The sequence below is a fragment of the Calliphora vicina genome, chromosome 3, assembly GCF_958450345.1.
Source record: "Calliphora vicina chromosome 3, idCalVici1.1, whole genome shotgun sequence".
Taxonomy (NCBI): Eukaryota; Metazoa; Arthropoda; class Insecta; order Diptera; family Calliphoridae; genus Calliphora; species Calliphora vicina.
This window is the reverse complement of record NC_088782.1, coordinates 110,895,366-110,914,700: the sequence shown is the minus strand read 5'-3', so window position 1 is coordinate 110,914,700 and position 19,335 is coordinate 110,895,366. Positions and strand designations below refer to the sequence as shown.

Below are 19,335 nucleotides of genomic sequence, written 5' to 3'. Positions count from 1 at the left end.
TGACCCTCAGTTACCTATTTAGCTGTCATTTATGTTTGTATTTGGAGAGATGTCAAATGCAACAATATTTTTATACCCTTCATCATGAGTGGCAAGGGTATATATAAGTTTGTCATTCCGTTTGTAATTTCCACATTTTTCATTTGCGATGCCATAAAGTATATATATTCTGGATCCTTATAGATAGCGGAGTCGATTAAGCCATGTCCGTCTGTCCGTCTGTGTGTTGAAATCAACTTTCCGAAGCCCCCAAATAACTTACATACACGATTCATACATCAATATCTCCGGAATTCTTCCACATCGGTTGCTATTTAAAATCGAGAAAATCGGTCCACAAATGGCTGAGATATAAGGAAAAAACCAGGACAACCTCGATTTTTGACCTATTTTTGACCTATATCTGGATTACTAAGGCATTAATATAGACAATATGGATATCTAATGATAGATATTTCAAAGACCTTTGCAACGACGTATATAAGACAATAGTAAGTTGGACATATAATGGGTCAAAATCGGAAAAAATTATTTTTTAACCCGAATTTTTTTTTCATCAAAAATTTTTTTTTTGTCATAAATTCTTTTTACAAAAAAATTAATTAAAGAAATTTAAAAAAAAAAAAATTTTGAAAAAACTTTTTTTAAAAAAAATTAAAAAACAATTTGAAAAAAAAAAAAAAATTTTTAAAAATTTTGATTTTGTTTAAATAAAAATATTTTTAAGTATAATTTGGTGAAGGGTATATAAGATTCGGTACAGCCGAATATAGCTCTCTTACTTTTTAAAAGTAAGTAGAATCGTTATTTGTTTTTGATTTCTAATTTTTAATCGAAATGACTGCTACAATTTACATTTCAATATAGTTTACAATATTTATTTATAACAATTAAAATCACTTATAATAATATCATCTTAAAACTATGTTTTAAACACTATCAACACTTTTAAAACTAACAAATATCACAGTTAAATTCTATTAATATAAATAATTCACATATTAAAATCAGTTACGTGGAAATATCACAGATTCCATCCATGGTACGTATTTGCTAACACGTGTATAGATGCCGGGTAGACCAGGACGAGCACAGCCAATGCCTGTGGAAACAACACCAATTAGGAAATTCTCTTTGGACATCAAAGGACCACCAGAATCAGCCTAAAAAAAAATTAATAAAAAAATCTAATAAAATAAAACCTTAAGGCAAAATGAAGCAAATCATTTATTTTATACAAAACTCACAGTGTTTAAATTGCATTTCAGCCTAATTACTTACTTAACAGCTAAACTACAATTCAACACTAATTGTGATCTTAAATAGCTTAAAAAGAAATTAATAACTTTACCCAACATGAATCAATACCGCCATTTTCATAGCCAGCGCATAATTGTGTATCAGTGATAATACTATTTGGTCTACCATTCAATTGATACGATCTCTCGCAGGCATTATTATTCCAAACCCTAACAGCAGCTTTACGCAATATATCGGCACGATCGCCCTCCCCCTGATTCTCTTGAGTCCAACCCCAGCCGGCTACAGTGGCCATTTCATTTTCATGATTTCTCAAACTAGCGGCCGATGACAGACAGCTGGGCTGTATGTGGCGGGAAAATCGTAAGGGCTGTATCAATTCCAATAAAGCTTTAAATGTAATTGTAATTGTAAAAAAAGAGCAAATAATATTTAATTAAAATCTATATTCAATTTGTTAAATTTCAATTAGATTTGCTTATAAGTACCAATATCATTTTTCGTACTAGTGCATTTATAGTTTGGATGTGGCACAATATTTTGAAAGTTCACTTTCACCGGCGCCTCATCATCACGCTCATTGTCAATTCCATTCAAATATTGTGATATACTGTGCAGACCCATTACACCCTGTATTTGGCCGGCTTTCATAACCTTATTCAGTCCATTGCATATACAGTGACCCGCTGTCAAGATCCATTTCTCATGTATTATTGTTGCGCCACAAAAATGTCCACCTCTGCGCGTTAAACTTACCATATAGGGCATTTCGTGTCGTTCAGCCTCTAGGCCGCCGACAATTTTCGGATTGCGCTGGGAGCAGGGTATTGATGTAACTAAATAAATTGGTGGAGGAAGGGGGGTGTTTTTAAAAAAACGTGACTCCTAACTTTGGCACAAGGTTTTAGAGATTTAGGCGGAAAGTCATGTTCACATGTTATTTTCTATCCGAGATACAATTGGATTGGAATTATATACGAGATTCAAACAACACTATTATGGATCAATTTGAAGATTTTTTGAGTCATATTCTAAAAAATATTTCTGATAGATATGTTTAGATGTCTCGCGAATATAATTTGTATACCCACCATCAAAAAAGATTTGGGTTATACATATTGATGTTTTAGAGATTTAGATGGAAAGTCGTGTTCACATGTTATTTTCTATCCGAGATACAATTGGATTGAAACTATATACGAGATTCAAACATTGAAACATTTTTTTCGGTTCTTAAAAATTTAAAAATTTTAAAGATGTCTAAAGCATTGCACCTTTGAAAAATTCAACTTTCTTGTAAGTTGTCATCGAAGTTAATTTTGTTAGTGGTTTTTTTTTTGGTAAAGGTGAAGTTTGGTACTGGTTTTTAAGTTCGTATTTTCATCATTGGTCATTTATGAACTGAATTATGTCCAATTGTATTTCACAAATTTCTAATTATATGTATGTATTTCAGAAATTTCGGAATTTTCTATTTTGATATAAATTGTATTTGAATTCAAATATAACGATTTTAACGGCTGATTTAAAGTTGCATAATGCTTTCAAACAGCAGTGCCTCTCAAACTGTAACATATCTGTGGGCATTATTAACATTGAATAAAAGCTTTGAGTTGATCATTGATTGTAGGTATGGCAACGCGAATTCGAATATACGTGCTTTGACAGTTAAAGAACATTGTAGAAAGTTTACCAGAGATGGCGTGTGTGTTCGAAAGCTCTAGAGTATACGAGCTTTGACAGTTAAAGAACAATCTAGAGTGCAGTTGGCAGTGTTATAAATAGTGGCAGAGTTTGCAGTCGTGAGTTAGTTTATCAGAGACGCTATTCGAATAAACTAGAGTTGGGTTGTTCATGAATGAACAAGTTCAATTGAACAATTCAGTCAAATGAACAGTTTGAAGTTGTTCAATCATCTTGTTCTTTATTGTTCTTTTTATTCACTTTATTCCTTTTGGTCGTTTGAAATTACTGTATATGTTTGAAACTTATCTTTTGAAAACTCTTTTAAATGGGATTTATGTTGTTTGAATTTTATATAATTACCATCTTCTTCCCTTCATTATTAAAATCATTTAATAATAGTTCAATTTTCATTTTGATCACAGCAAAAACATTAACCGAGCAATTGTTCATTCACTTAGTTCAGTCAAACACCACATAATAGAAATGAACAACTGAACAAAAAGAACAAACTTGTTCATTTATTTGTTCTGAACAAAAATGACCAATCAGTAAAAAGAACGATTATGCCCAACTCTAGAATAAACATCAACTGAGTGCCTTAAAGTGTGCTGTATTTTTCAAGTGAATTCGTGTACATTATAAAGTGTGTCTGTATTTCTTCGAATTTATAAACGTGTATAAAAAAACATTGAGTGGCTATATAATTCTGTGGTTGTTGTATATTTTAAATAAATAAAGAGTTGTTACAAATTTTAAGCTACTAAACGGCTTTTATTTGCAATCAAAAGTATCCGGTTTATTTAAAGGAAATAAACCAACGTTTTGAAAAGGTTAAAACGTAACAGTATTTTAGAAAATTTGCAATTGTATTTAAAAATTTTCTATTTGTATTTCGAGTTAATTCATAACAGAATTCATTCAATCTTTAAATGATTAAATTTTTGTTAATTTAAAAATATCTTTTCTTCATTCAGTTTTGTTTTGATTTTAATCATTCACAAAATGAATTGAAACAGTAAGAGAGCTACATATATTCGGTTGTGCCGAATCTTATATACCCTTCACCAAATTACACTTCAAGATACAAATTTTAAATATTTTTAGGTTAACAAACATTTTTTTCCAGTTGTTTTTTTTAATTTTTTGAAATTTTTTTTTTAAATTTTTAAAATTTAAAATTTTTTTTTTTTAAATTTTTAAATTTAAATTTTTTTTTTAAATTTTTAAAATTTTAAATATTTTTTTTTTAATTTGAAAAAAATTTTTTTTTGTTCTTATATACGTCGTTGCAAAGGTCTTTGAAATATCTATCATTAGATATCCATATTGTCTATATTAATGACTTAGTAATCCAGATATAGGTCAAAAATCGAGGTTGTCCTGGTTTTCTTCTCATATCTAAGCCATTTGTGGACCGATTTTTCTGATTGTAAATAGGAGTCAACTGACAGATGCCTGTTGACAGGAGCAGTGTTGCCATTTCAGGTAAAAGCCGGGAAATTCAAAAAGTCCAGGCTTATCATCAGTATTGTTTAAACCGATATTTAATAATTGCATTTCGGAGAGGATTTCTTCTCCATTTTTTTTATATGAGAATTTATCACCAAACTTTGGGGAATTTAAAATACTTTTGGGGACCAAATATTTCGCTTGAGAACAGAATAATTTATTCTTTTTATTTACTTCTTTATATGACCTAAAGTAATCTAAATATAATACTAAAAATTACATTAAAATAATCAAACAATTGGTTCTGTGGTTTTGCTGTAGATGACTGAAATCTAAAACTAAGACACCAACTATTGGACAAAACCAACTTTATGGAAACACTGCTCACATTTCATATAACATATTTTTTAAATCTTAGTCCAATTTGGTGCAATACCTTTTTGGGGTTATTGGTTACGATCAAACACTGCACTTTTAGTGATAAAATTAATAATAATAATATACATAGACGGATATTGAAATGATTAATGTACATACATATTATAATTTAGCTTACTTTAAAAAATATTTTATATTTCATAGCAGTGTTCATAATGTAGAGAGATCCATAGAGAAACATAGAACGGAAACTAGAAAAAAAACTCAAACAAAAAAATTACTCAAAATAATCACACATGCGAGTGTTGTTTTTGTTTTCACATAGCTTTTTTATTAAAACATTCTCACCATTTAGGTTTTTGACAACTGAGTTAGGTCTTTGACAGGAGAGTTACCGAACTATGTGGATTTATCTATGTATTGATCTGCTTAAAAAATAAAATATCAATTTAGTGCCAACCAAATTAAGAAAAATTAAACGTACCTTTTGTTGTTGTCTATTAATTGAAATACTGCATCTGTTTAAGAAAAATATTATCATGAAATGTCAAACACAAAATTAACTCATATATTTTTAAAAAGCAAAAGTTTCAAAAGTTCCAAAATCAGTTTTCTAGGACAGATCTCATGATATAATAATTTTTGGTACGTAATTTAGTATGTTTTAAATTTAAGCACTATATAAGCCGTATAATGTATATTCTTTTATTTCCTTAAAATTTAAATAACATTCATTTAATAAATTGGTTATATCTGTCAAAAATTCTAAATCTAAACATTCTTTATTTTGTTCTTATTTTAAGTGTTTGACATTATGTTTGCTGTGTAGCTCTCTCACCAATACATCTTCATTTTTATTTTTGAACATCACTGTTGTACATGTAGCAAAAATATAAACAAAATGCAGTTCTGAGAGAAAGAGAGAAATATAAAACATGGTTATCTTCTGTCTTGTGACACCTCTCTTTGTGACATTGGCTTATACAGCACTCTACATTATGAATACCGATAATATGTACATAAGAATTTTATATAAAAAAAATAAATAAACGAGTTGTATATAAAGGGTCTTCCATAGGGACTTCCGGAGTTTGACAGATGACAGCCATCTGTCCAATTGGCTGGCATTTATTTAGTTTGTGTAGTCATGGATAAAATTGTTTTATTAAAATGTGTATTCCGTTTGGGCAACGTTAAGCGCGCTTCGGCCATTTTACGCGAGAAGGCCTATTTCTGGATGAATGGATACGTCTACAAACAAAATTGTTCCACATGAGATTTAAGAGCGTCCAATGCTTCCCAAAAAATCCCATTTAGGATGAAAATTGGACATTTAGGATGCACGCCGCCCAGCACACATTGGCATTCTGCACGAGTGTTTTGAGGGCATGTCAATCTCACATTTGATGCCGTTTGACTTTTTCTTGTGTGGTTTTCTTCAGTAGCAGGTCTATGCGAATAAACCACAGACCACAGCGGCACTCAAAGTCAACTACCCTTACCATCGGCCAAATTTCGGATGCGCGCCACCCAGCGAAGCCAGACATTTCCACGATGTTATATTCCATATATAATGGGATTTTAAATGAATAACAAATGTCGATTATATTTCACTTTGTGTGTGTGATAGGAAGCTCTTAATGAAAACTGGTAGCCTGAAAACTGGGTACATTTCAAGAGAATGAAGGTAGTATATATTTCTAAATGTGTCGGTACTATTGCAGAAAAGAATACTTTCAACAATATGAATATATCCTAAACTAGGAGACACTTTCTGATAGAAATTTGTAAAATTTACAGTTTTAAAGCTATTTTTTTATCCATCACCAACAAGATGGTTTTGTCATTCCTTTTTTAACATGTGGAAATATTGGTCGTAGAATCAATAAGTACACACAGTTACTAAAGTATACGTACGATCGACTTTTTGGGCCTTTTTTATATATTTAAAAATACAAGGCCTAACTCATTCATTCACTGACTCATCAGTCATGAGTGAGTGAGTAATGAGTCAGTCAGGCCTTATATTTTTATATATATAGATTTTTAAAAAAGGCCCAAAAAGTCGATCGTACGTATACTTTAGTAACTGTGTGTATATATATTCTGGGTCCCTATACAATTTTAAGACGATCTACCTATATCCTTCCGTTTGTCCGTCTGTTGTTGGCACGATATGTCCTCGAGGGAAGGACGTAATGGCATAAAATTTTCTCTAAATATTTTTTGATGTTGAAATGGTTGGTATTGAAAATGGGTAAAATCGGTCAAGTAGAACCAAAATGTAAGACAACCTCCAAATTGTCGATATTTTTACAATGTTTGTTTGATATTTTCTTTAAATATATTGTAGATAATACCATTAAATTTTCCACATATTGTTCTTATGATAAAAGGACAAGCTCTGTTCTGAAAATGGAAAGAATTGGTCACGGATTTCTTCTAGCCTCCATTGAAATTTCTTCAAAGTATTGTCCAGTGTAAGCTATGATATTTTGCCATCTTTCTGGAAACATATTAATTCCAAGCCAAAAGAATTGCTCATCTTTTGAGGTCAAGAACGAATCAAGATAAAATCGAATACTCTGTTCCAATTTGAAGCGTATCACAGGGAGAGCGTTCTGCAACGATCGAAACAAATAGTAGTCTGAAGGGGCACGGTCTGGACTATAAAGAGGCAAAACTTTCCAACCACTTCATTTTAAATACTTCTTAACAGGGATTACATGTTGCCGAGCGTTGTTATGATTGAATTTTACGGTTTCATGTCTGGCCGCATATTCTGTTCGTTTTTCGGGAAATGCTTCGGCTTCAAACGAATCAGATGCGTTCGGTACTGGTTCCCTGTGATGTTCTAGCTTATGTCCTGTTGCTCCCACGAAATATGGTACCAACTTTGTCAGTTTATCTCCATGTCTATATTTTTCTAATGGCGTTTACTTTTCTGGCATAAATGATGCCTTTATTCTGCCTTTTACCCTTTCCTGTGTTCTTTTCTAAAACAAATGTAGTTTGTTAAGGGTTTAACGTGTTCTTTTCAAATAATGTTGCCCTAAAACCCCGAAGATATGCTACACATTTCACCCTCAATTCTATCAAAGGGTTAGAAATACAGCACTTTTTAAACAGAAAAATGTATAGTTTTACAACATTTAGAAGGTACATAAAAGAATATTGCATAAATGGTAATGGTTTTTGTTCTATTGTGATCGTTAAAAATGTAAAGCATTATGAGGGTATGGGTAACTTTTAATATATGGTAAAAAATATGTTGGCAACATTTTGTGTCAGAAAAGAAAACGCCATAAATGTCAAAAACATACGTGCAGAGTTTTAGTTTTTATTGTCAAAAATATAAACTTAAGTAAAAATTGATTTGCACGTTGTTGTTAATTTCATAGAGAATATCATAAAGCGGAAACTCTCCTGTCAAGGACCTAACATAGTTGTCAAAAACCCAAGTGGTGTAACTTTTTTGAGTAACACTTATAATATTTCCTTCAATATAACTATATTCAGCAATTGTAAGAAATTAATAAGAGCAACACATTTTGGACATTTTAACTTCCGTTTACCCTAGGTCTCCACGTAGCAAAACAAAAACGTTGGCAGAACAACAGCACTTGCTTCCTCACAAATACAAAATTTTTAACGCGGGAAGTTGTATGAAAGACAGAGGTGTATTTGGCTTATATTTTGTGTTGAATTATTTTTTCCACAAATTTCTTTGTTTTTTAATTTTGGTATTTAAATAATTTAAATGTGTATACATTAATCACACCGACTCATAGAATGAAGCAATTTGACTTTAATGACAACTGAACTGACAGCTTATTGCTTAGCAATAATTGCTCATGCTCATTAGTAGAGCAATAATTGCGCTATATATTGCTACATATGGCAATTTGCGGTATAAACATCGAAAAGTTTATGGAAGCAATCAAATTTGGCAATTGCTGCAATAAATATTACTTCGTGGAGACCTAGGGTTAATGTGCTGTTTTTCTATAGCGAACGAGTGCTTTGAGTGGAGGTTTTACATGTATTTTGTTTTTGTAACAATAACAAAACACATGTTAAATTTCCACTCAAAGTACTCGTTCGCTATAGAAAAACAGCACATAAGTAAATGCAAGCTGAGTGTATTAAAAATAAATCAGAATTTTAAAAAATTTCTTCAGGTTCATATCAAAACGACATTATGCACAAAGATTAAGCACTATTTCCCATACACTTTAAAATGCATTGTTTAGTAACACTTTTTTATATTTAATTCAGTATTGGCCATAACTAAAGCACCCCCTCAATGAATTTTTTTCATATGGTATTTTTTTGTATAAAATCAAAGTTTTAAATATCTATTATAGTGCATTTACACCGAGGCGAAATCTAGTGGATTTTAATTGAAATCTTGTTCAAAATCTATACCGTTTACACCGCTGTTTTCTGACATTTAGCAAGATTTCATTTAATAACAAAAACAGCTGACTAACAAAACCCGCAGTAAATAAGTAAATTTTTAGTATTATAATTTATAAATTTAACTTTTATTCATATTTGCATCCATTGAAAATATTTATCAAACGCTAAAATTGTTCCGCACTTTTTATATTATTTTTTTTATTTGTATCTGTCAAATTTTACTTGTACAGTGCTGTATTTTTTAGTCCGTTATGAAGAAATTCACGGTTGCATCACTTGGTACTGAGTAGATTTCCCCAAAATCTAGTCACGAAGTAGATTTCATTTTGTATGGGAAATCTCGTCAAAATAACTAGATTTGGCTCGAAATCTCATATGTACTAGATTTCGCTTCGGTGTAAATGCATTATTATGTATTATTTTCATTTGTTAATATGTTTAGTATTGATAAACAAATACTTTCAAAGTTAACCTTTCTATAAGAGGTATCTTAAAATCAAAAAATATTTTAAGGTAGAAAATGAAACGGACAAAACTAAAGCACGCACCCCTTCAAGGATATACTATAAAAAAAAAAATTAGTTAATTTTTTGTTGCAAATCCTTTGTTTTGGATGGCACAAGAACATCTCTTGGCATAGAAGATAATATGTTTTTATGGCGTTTTACGATATTCCTTCCTAGGCTATTTTAACAGCATGAAATAAATCGTGAAAATTTCCGATCCTTATTTCAACAATTTTCACGATTTATTTTCATATTAACAATGTGCCACAAGTTCTCAATAGGATTGAGATCGGGAGATTGACCAGGCCAATGAAGAACTTGAATCTTATTGCTGTGTAGCCAAGTCTTACAAACTTTGGAGGGGTGCTTAGGATCGTTATCCTGTTGGAAGCTACCTATAATTGGCATCTCTTCACTGGCATAAAGCAACATTACAGCTTTCAATACATCACGGTACATGAACCGATCCATAATCCCATAAATTTTATGATTTGGCCCAAATCCTTGACCAGAAAAGCAAACCCAGACCATTACATTGCCTCCTCCATGTTTAATTGTTCCTTTGCAATACTTAGGATTCTGTATTCCTCCTTTTGGTCTGCGTACACGCCTTATTCCAGCGGAACTTTTTAAGTTGTATTTGGAACAGTACTGTCTTTAATTTTTGGATATTCCAGTCGATGTGGGCTTTGGCAAATTTCAGTCTAGCTTTCTTGTTCTTAGCTGATCGAAATGTTTTTTTTGCTGGTAGTCAGCTGAATAATCGGGCTTCTACTAATCTTCTACGGATTGTTCTTTCGCTAACGCATAATCTTAAACTTGTTCGTACTTGAAAAGCTGATGCTGTAGGAGCTTTTTGTATTGGTCTTTTGATCAAGGAATCATAATATCGTGTTTTTTTTTCGCGAACGACCTCCAGAATGCATCGGAGATTTTCGACCAGTCTTAAAAAATTTTGAAACGTGCCTGGAAATAACTGATCTGTTAATTGAATATTTTTTTACTAAATTCATGTAGTGATAATTTTGCACACTACGTCTTCCTATATTTTTATTTTTTGGAATTTTTAAATGCATTCATTGTGATTCCCGATAATTCACATTGCAAATATGCAGTACCGAGTCAAATTTTTAAACATCTTATAAGAGGGTGCTTTTGTTTTGTCCGTTGCATTTTGAGTTTTTATATGATTTATCATTTTAAATTAATTTTTAAAAAAATTATCTTTTACTAAATGAATATTAAATGAACATTAACAATATTAGTTAATAAAATATATACAAAATACATCCCAAAAAAGCCGTGTTTATCAAAAAAATTATGATTTGAAAAAATCCATTGAGGGGGTGCTTTAGTTATGGCCAATACTGTATAACCATTTCACGAAAGCGTCATATTAAGTCAATAGTGTTCATTATAATAGATTATAACAGAAAAATTATATTGAAATACGATAAATCACTAATTTTCCACTTTAAATTAATATTGTTCCATATTGAAATAAAGAATTTAAACATTACTAGGCTTTCGTTAATGTTTCTTATTGATTCAATATAGTTTTATTGATTTTAAATTGTTTTTTCTCTGGCTGTTCGCTTTCTATCTTTCTTTTCACACTATTGGTCAATTCACAAGGTCTCTTATCAGTCATATTGTCATAATGTCTTAATATATCTCGACACGGCAGCTCGGCTTAACCAACACTTAGGCATTCGGCGAAGGTCTCTACTGGTTGGTTACGATAACACAATAAACATAGCATACAGAGTACTATTATTTTAGGACATTTTTTACTTGAACAACAATAAAAACCATTGTGAAATATTAGGACATTATGACAATATGACATGATAAGATACCTTGTGAATTGACCATATATTTACCTAGCAACAACATAACCCTGCAGTTCATTGAACTAGTTCCGTCACGTCGTATTAGTTAGCCACTGAGAACTGCTACTAGTGAATTTTCAACACACTCGCAACGTTATTGATTGATGAATTAAATTTTGCGAGTTTTTCTTTTGTTTTTAAACATGTGTAATTGCTATTAAAGTATTTAAAACAATTATTTTTGTTGTTTTTTTCTGTATTTCTCACACCTATTATTATGCCAAAGTTAGAATTTATATTTATAAAAACAAAAAATAATTAAAAACAAGCCATTATTAACACTACAAATTTGAGATTTGTAAAGAATTTTTAATTATTTATTAATAAATTATATTAATTGTAGAGCTTGCTTGTTTTGTGGGTTTTCTTAAGAGTTTTTATTTTAAACACAAAGCGTATACGTGATGTAGACATTAAATTTGTTAATTATACGCCTTGTATAAATAATGTTTGTGGTTTTTTTTTTAAATTTTTTGAAATCACAAATTAATTAAAATTTTGTTTTGTTTTATTTATTTTTTGTGGTTTTATTTTCTTGATGAAAACTCACATCCAATTTGAGTGTGTGCTTGCTGCACTATTAACACTAAAAACCAAAATAATTTAAACATTTTTTAAAAGAAAATTTATTTATTTGTAAACTCTTAATTAATTGAATTTATTTTTTATTGTTGTTTAAATTTTATTTATTTTTATTTATGGAACCAAATTTTGTTTGAAAAAAGTGCACTGATGCTGATGTAGAACTTGTTAACTAACTGATTCTGCAAATTTTTATTTTGAAATATTTATATACAAAAATTGGTTTAAAGATAACAAACGCACGAAATGTTCTAAACCTCAATTATACACAGACGTTGAAAAATTTAGCACATGAGAGCTTTATTTTGTGGCTAAATGTTCTTTGTTTTCACAAAAAATAAAAAAAGCCATAAAAAAATACTCTAAAATAAACTGAAACCCGAATATGAAACTGATAAGAAGAGCATAACTTTATTAAGATGGTAAACAATAGAATTTATTTCAAGTTTGAAGTGACTCTAATTAATAATTATAACAGCCAGACACATACACTCACTCACTCACTTAATTTGATTAACAAATACATTTACAAATTGAAACCAAAAAAAAAAAAAAAAAACAAAAAACCACAACTGTTAACAACGAGAGTCGGAAGTAATCTAAGTTATTAACAGAACCCCAACACTTGTTGAATGCGTTTTGCCAGACACTCGCATTCATACAAAACACAGTCATACCTACACACTCTGCCTCTTCAAAGCAGAGAACTTTAGCAGAGAAACCCCATATCAGCAATAAGAATTCTACACAAACACACACTAATATTCCTGGGCTTGTTTAAGCTAGAAAGCTTAAAAAGCTTTTGAAAGGGAATTCTAAATAAATTGAGTAAAATATAAACACAAATACTAACCAACCTAATTTAAAGCTAAAGGTGCCTTACTGCTCTCAATGGAAATGCAAAAAAAAAAAAAAGAGTAGAGAAAATAAAACTAAGCTACTGGGTGATTGGGTTACACTAGTTTTCATTTAATTACCCCCCTAAAAAAATCCCAAACAAGAATACTCTACTCTCTTGTTTACAAACACTCAAATCATACATACTCACCAATACCTAACATTAAAAACAAACAAAAAAACACATGTAGACATCATTGTTTATGTTTTGTTGTTGTTATTATTAGTTCTCAGAATTTTGTTATGGTTTGTTATTGTTGTTATTGTTGTCTTCTAAACGGGTTTATTAACTTTAGCCATTTTCATACGGGTCATTTTGAAAATGAGCAAGTGTTTGTTTTTGTTTGTACATACATGTGAATACATAATTAATTAATTAATTACAATAGCAATAATAACAACAAAACTTCACTACAATTATGCACTCACTCCATTTTAGGCTAGGAAGAATTCCAAAAATTATGTAAACGTGACGATCGTACAACAATTCCACTGAAAACAAACAAAACAAAAACAACAAAAACTCTTACTCAATTTATATTTTTGACATTGAAATATATTTAAAAAAAAGTCAACAACAAATAAAAACAAAACAGAGAGTTGTCATCGGTCGTTAAACTGTTTTGTTAGTACATATTTTTTTGTCATATTATTATTGTTGTTGTTTTGCTGGGTATTAGTGTCTTAACAGAAAAAAAAACACGCTTTCGCATAAACAATAGTTTCAGTTTAAAAGAAATATGTATGAAAAAAAAAATAACAATAATACAGAGGTTCACAAATATTGGGATACTTTAGGAACAAAATTGCTATGGACAAAACTAAATCTAAAGTGTGAAAATAACTGGTCCCCTTAAACAAATTACAAAATTATCACTTATTTTTAGTTAAAAAAACCTGAGAAAAATCATGTTCAAACTGTTTTGAAAATGATTTTTCTCAGGTTTTGATATGATCTTTATAAGATTTTGTAGGTTTTTTCCTAAAATTGGGATTCATTTTTATAAAATTAGAGATATGTTGTGAACCTTCACCTTCGTGAGAAGGGTATATATAAGTTTGTCATTCCGTTTGTAATTTCTACATTTTTCATTTCCGACCCTATAAAGTATATATATGTCTGTCTGTCCGTCTGTCTGTTGAAATCAATTTTCTGAAGACCCCAAATATCTTCGGGATCCAAATTTTCCATAATTCTGTCAGACATGCTTTCGCTAAGTTTGCTATTTAAAATCAGCAAAATCGGTCCACAAATGGCTGAGATATGTGGAAAAAACCAACACAACCTCGATTTTTGACCTATTTTTGACCTATATCTGTATTACTAAGTCATTAATATAGACAATATGGATATCTAATGATAGATATTTCAAAGACATTTGCAACGTATATAAGACCATAGTAAGTTGGACCTACAATGGGTCAAAATCGGAAAAAAAAATTTTAACCCGAATTTTTTTTTTTTCAAAAAAAAATTTAAAAGACAAAAAAAAATTTTTAAAATTTAAAAATTTAAAATAACAATACGAAATTTTTTTTTCCAAAAAATTAAAAAATTAAATTTTGTTTACCTAAAAATATTTAAAATTTTAAGGTATAATTTGGTGAAGGGTATATAAGATTCGGCACAGCCGAATATATCACTCTTACTTGTTTTTAGTTAAAAAAACCTGAGAAAAATCATGTTCAAACTGTTTTGAAAATGATTTTTCTCAGGGTTTGATATGATCTTTATAAGATTTTGTAGGTTTTTTCCTAAAATTGGGATTTATTTTTATAAAATTAGAGATGAACCTTCACCTTCGTGAGAAGGGTTCATTTCCGACCCTATAAAGTATATATATGTCTGTCTGTCCGTCTGTCTGTTGAAATCAATTTTCTGAAGACCCCAAATATCTTTGGGATCCAAATCTTCAATAATTCTGCCAGACATGCTTTCGAGAAGTTTTCTATTTAAAATCAGCAAAATCGGTCCATAAATAACGGAGTTATGATCAAAAAACCGGGACAACTTCGATTTTTTACCTATTTTTGATCTATATTTTTTCATTACTAAGTCATTAATATAGATAATATGGATATCTAATGATATTTCAAAGTCCATTGCAACGATGTATATAAGGCTATAGTAAGTTGGACCTACAATAGGTCAAAATCGGGAAAAATATTTTTTAACCCGATTTTTTTTTCATCAAAACATTTTTTTTGTCATAAATTTTTTTCCAAAAAAAAACTTTTTTTAAAAAATTTTGAAAAAACTTTTTTTTAAAAAATTTTGAAAAACAATTAAAAAAAAAAATTAAATTTTGTTTACCTAAAAAATATTATTTTAAAGTATAATTTGGTGAAGGGTATATAGCTCTCTTACTTGTTTAAATTGTGTTTGATTTGTTGTTAAATTTTTTTAATGAAATGGAAGACTTTTAATGAAATTAACGATAGTTTTTTATTTTGAAATGTAAAATTTTTGATTTTTGTAAATTTTTTTTTACGAAATTGTTGATTTTCAGAGAAATATAAAATTTTTTGTGAAAATAGAAATTTGTTATTTTTGAAATTGGCGATTTTTTATTGAAAAAATTTATTTTTAAATTTTGATTTATTGTGAAATTTGTTAATTTTTTAAAGAAATTGATGATTTTTCATGAAATTATCGATTGTTTATTATGTTGACATTTGGCGTTTTTTTAATGTTAAATTAGCGATTTTTTGAAATTTGTGATTTTTGTCAATTTATTTTTAAGAAATTGTTGATTTTCTTTTAATTTTTATACCCTTCAGCTTCGTGAGAAGGGTATATATAAGTTTGTCATTCCGTTTGTAATTTCTACATTTTTCATTTCCGACCCTATAAAGTATATATATTCTGGATCCTTATAGATAGCGGAGTCGATTAAGCCATGTCCGTCTGTCTGTCTGTCTGTCTGTCTGTCTGTCTGTCTGTCTGTCTGTCTGTCTGTCTGTCTGTCTGTCTGTCTGTCTGTCTGTCTGTCTGTCTGTCTGTCTGTCTGTCTGTCTGTCTGTCTGTCTGTCTGTCTGTCTGTCTGTCTGTCTGTCTGTCTGTCTGTCTGTCTGTCTGTCTGTCTGTCCGTCTGTCTGTCTGTCTGTCTGTCTGTCTGTCTGTCTGTCTGTCTGTTGAAATCAGTTTTCTGAAGACCCCAGATATCTTCGGGATCCAAATCTTCAATAATTCGGTCAGACATGCTTTCGAGAATTTTGCTATTTAAAATCAGCAAAATCGGTCCACAAATGGCTGAGATATGAGGAAAAAACCAAGACAACCTCTATTTTTGACCTATTTTTTACCTATATCTGGATTACTAAGACATTAATATAGACAATATGGATATCTAATGATAGATATTTCAAAGACATTTGCAACGACGTATATAAGAATATAGTAAGTTGGACCTACAATGGGTCAAAATCGGGAAAAAAAATTTTGAACCCGAATTTTTTTTTTTTTTAAAAAAAAAATTAAAAAACAAAAAAAAAATTTTTAAAATTTAAAAAAAAAAAATTTTTAAATTTAAAAAAAAAAAAATTTTAAATTTAAAAAAAAAAAAATAATTAAATTTAAAATAACAATCGAAAAATTTTTTTTTTCAAATAATTCAAAAAACAACTGGAAAAAAAAATTAAATTTTGTTTACCTAAAAATATTTAAAATTTTGAAGTATAATTTGGTGAAGGGTATATAAGATTCGGCACAGCCGAATATAGCACTCTTACTTGTTTGTGGTAGATTTATTATTTTTTAATGAAATTGGAGATTTTTTATGAAATTGTTGGTTTTTTTTATTTTGACATTTGGCGTTTTTTAATGTTAAATTTGCGATTTTGTAAAATTTGTGATTTTTGTAATTTTTTTTTATGAAATTGGTGATTTTTTTTATTGAAAAAATTTATAAAAAATTTGTTATTTCGAAATTGTCGATTTTTTTTTATTGAAAAAATTTATTTTAAATTTTTGATTTATTGTGAAATTTGTTAATTTTTTAATGATTGACGATTTTTCATGAAATTATCGATTGTTTTTTATGTTGACATTTGGCGTTTTTTAATGTTAAATTAGCGATTTTGTGAAATTTTTGATTTTTGTTCATTGTATTTTACGAAATTGGTGATTTTTCGATTTTTTGAATAGGCGATTTTTTTATTGAAAAATTATTAAATTTTAAAAAAATCGGGATTTCTTAAAATTTTTAATTTTTATTTTGAAACATTTGTACAATATAAATTTATTGAAAATACTAGTTGACAAGACCCCCACCGGCTTCGCCCGGTAGCATTTACTAATGTTAGTTCTTCAAGTTTCTCCAACCCAATAAAATATCTAAATTTGTACTGCATACTTCAGGGAACTTTTTTATTACAGTTGACTGGATTCACAAAAAAAAAAAAAAAAACGGATTTTTCCCGGAATTTCCGAATTTTTACAAACCATCTTCTGAAAATTTCGAATCGAATATAAAAAAATCAGCCAAATCGCTCCTGCCATTCTCACGTGATGCCATTACATACATATGTACATGGACCATTTCATTTTTATATATATAGATTAGCCATTGTTAGCTATGTGAATTAGCTTATTATGTATACCCAATAGTTTAAGAAACTCTGCACAGAAAAGATAACAATAATAAAATTGAATTCACTACGTAATAATTGAATCGTAGATACATATAAATATGTACATTTAAATACAAATACTCCACCATGAACGACCTTCACATTGAAGTCAATAAATAGAAATTATTATTTTTGTCTGTTCGCTACAGTTTACTTGTTAGTTATGATTTGTTTGTTTATTAATTTGTTATTAATGTATCTTCTATCTTCTATATAAATAAAAATCAATTGTCGTTCGTTGGCAATTGCATCAGTTGAGAACGGCCAAACCGATTTTTTTCTATATATCTAAAATCGCAGAATGCCTGGACCGATTTGGCTATTTTTTTTAAAAGTTCGCAATAGTCCACAAACATTTTTTACGCCCACTTATCAAATGCATCTTTAAATAAGTGACCAAAGGTAGTGACATGGCAATTTCATATGGGCCGCTATGTTAGCAGTAACCCCCTGTCTATACCTGACAAATTTTTATCATGATAAACTTCAAAATAGTTGTCAAGATAAAAAATTATTATGTATAGGCTCCATTTATTAGTATTATTGCTTCGTTATGACAAAATTGTTAGTGCTTTTGCTCAGACAACTTTGTCTGGACAACAAACGTCATTAATTGTTATTATAAATATTTGTCAAGTATAGACATGAGTAACGAAGCCATTTGTCGCATTTTCTGGAAAATGGTTGATCGACCGCCATCTACAACATTTACCAGATTTTTTGATATGTGCCGGAATGATAAATTTGCCCGAAGGCTGCTATACTCCGAAATGCCAAGATATTATACTTGGAATCAATCGTCAAAGAAATTTCAACAAGTAATTCCAGTTCCAGGCTTCCCCCATTTATTTTCCAACGACACAATAGGTCCATCCGAGAACCGATGAGTGTTTCTATTTGCGTTGGCCAAAAATCGATTTTTTATATAAAAACTCACAATATCTAAAATCGCTAATATCTTGGCCAATAAGCGTTTAATCAAGAAAAGGAGCTCGATCTGTGATCACCCATATTTCTGACCAAAAATCGATTTTTTTATATAAAAATTAAAAAAATATCTGCAGCTCGATCTGTTGATTGAAGGTCGTAATGCCAGCTACATTTGGCTTTACTGAGAAAGAGATTCTTGGACTAGTGCTACATCCACCAAAATGCACTGTTTGGCACAGTATGATTGGGTGGACAGAACTATGCAGTCTGTGGCGAGCGCTACCTGATAACGGACTTTTGTTGCCTGAAATTGAAGCCTTTAATGGCCGCAATATTTGGTTGCAGCAAGGTGGTGCTACGGCACACACATCGCGGAAAACAGCTAATTTCGCGTTCTGGACCTGACAACTGATCGCCTAGATCGTGTAATATCACACATCTGGTTGTTTTTCTTTGAGGTTATGTGAAGTCCAATATTTCCGTCGATAAGCCAGATACGATTCAAGACGTAAAACTTGCGAGGTACTGGTAGCAATGTTGGAAAGTTTTTTTTTTTTTTGACATTTTGGCAGATACTCTCAAAGTCTTTGGCGGGAATCGAACCCGCAACCCTCAGATTGATAGTGCAGTACACTAACGTCTTGTCTATCTGGCCACCCAAAGTTATCGAAAATTGAATCTTCGTATGGACCACCTACAGC

General features: G+C 30.0%; 1 protein-coding gene across 1 annotated transcript; it reads right to left on the bottom strand.

The window, feature by feature from the left end:
- Positions 1–960: 960 nt before the first annotated feature.
- LOC135954672 (transmembrane protease serine 9) lies at positions 961–2,100 on the bottom strand. Its single transcript, XM_065504886.1, has 3 exons — positions 1,749–2,100; positions 1,352–1,650; positions 961–1,163 (listed from the first exon to the last, which is right to left on the bottom strand). Exons 1-3 carry the CDS (start codon positions 2,026–2,028, stop codon positions 1,008–1,010), a joined length of 735 nt encoding a protein of 244 aa, XP_065360958.1. The 5' UTR covers positions 2,029–2,100; the 3' UTR covers positions 961–1,007.
- Between the last annotated feature and the right edge of the window lie 17,235 nt (positions 2,101–19,335).

Coding starts and splice junctions, on each gene's coding strand:
- LOC135954672 (XM_065504886.1), bottom strand. CDS start 2,028: ATGCCCTATATGGTAAGTTTAACGCGCAGAGGTGGACATTTTTGTGGC. Junction 1,651..1,748: donor TAGTACGAAAAATGATATTG/GTACTTATAAGC, acceptor TTACATTTAAAG/CTTTATTGGAATTGATACAG. Junction 1,164..1,351: donor GCGGTATTGATTCATGTTGG/GTAAAGTTATTA, acceptor ATTTTTTTTTAG/GCTGATTCTGGTGGTCCTTT.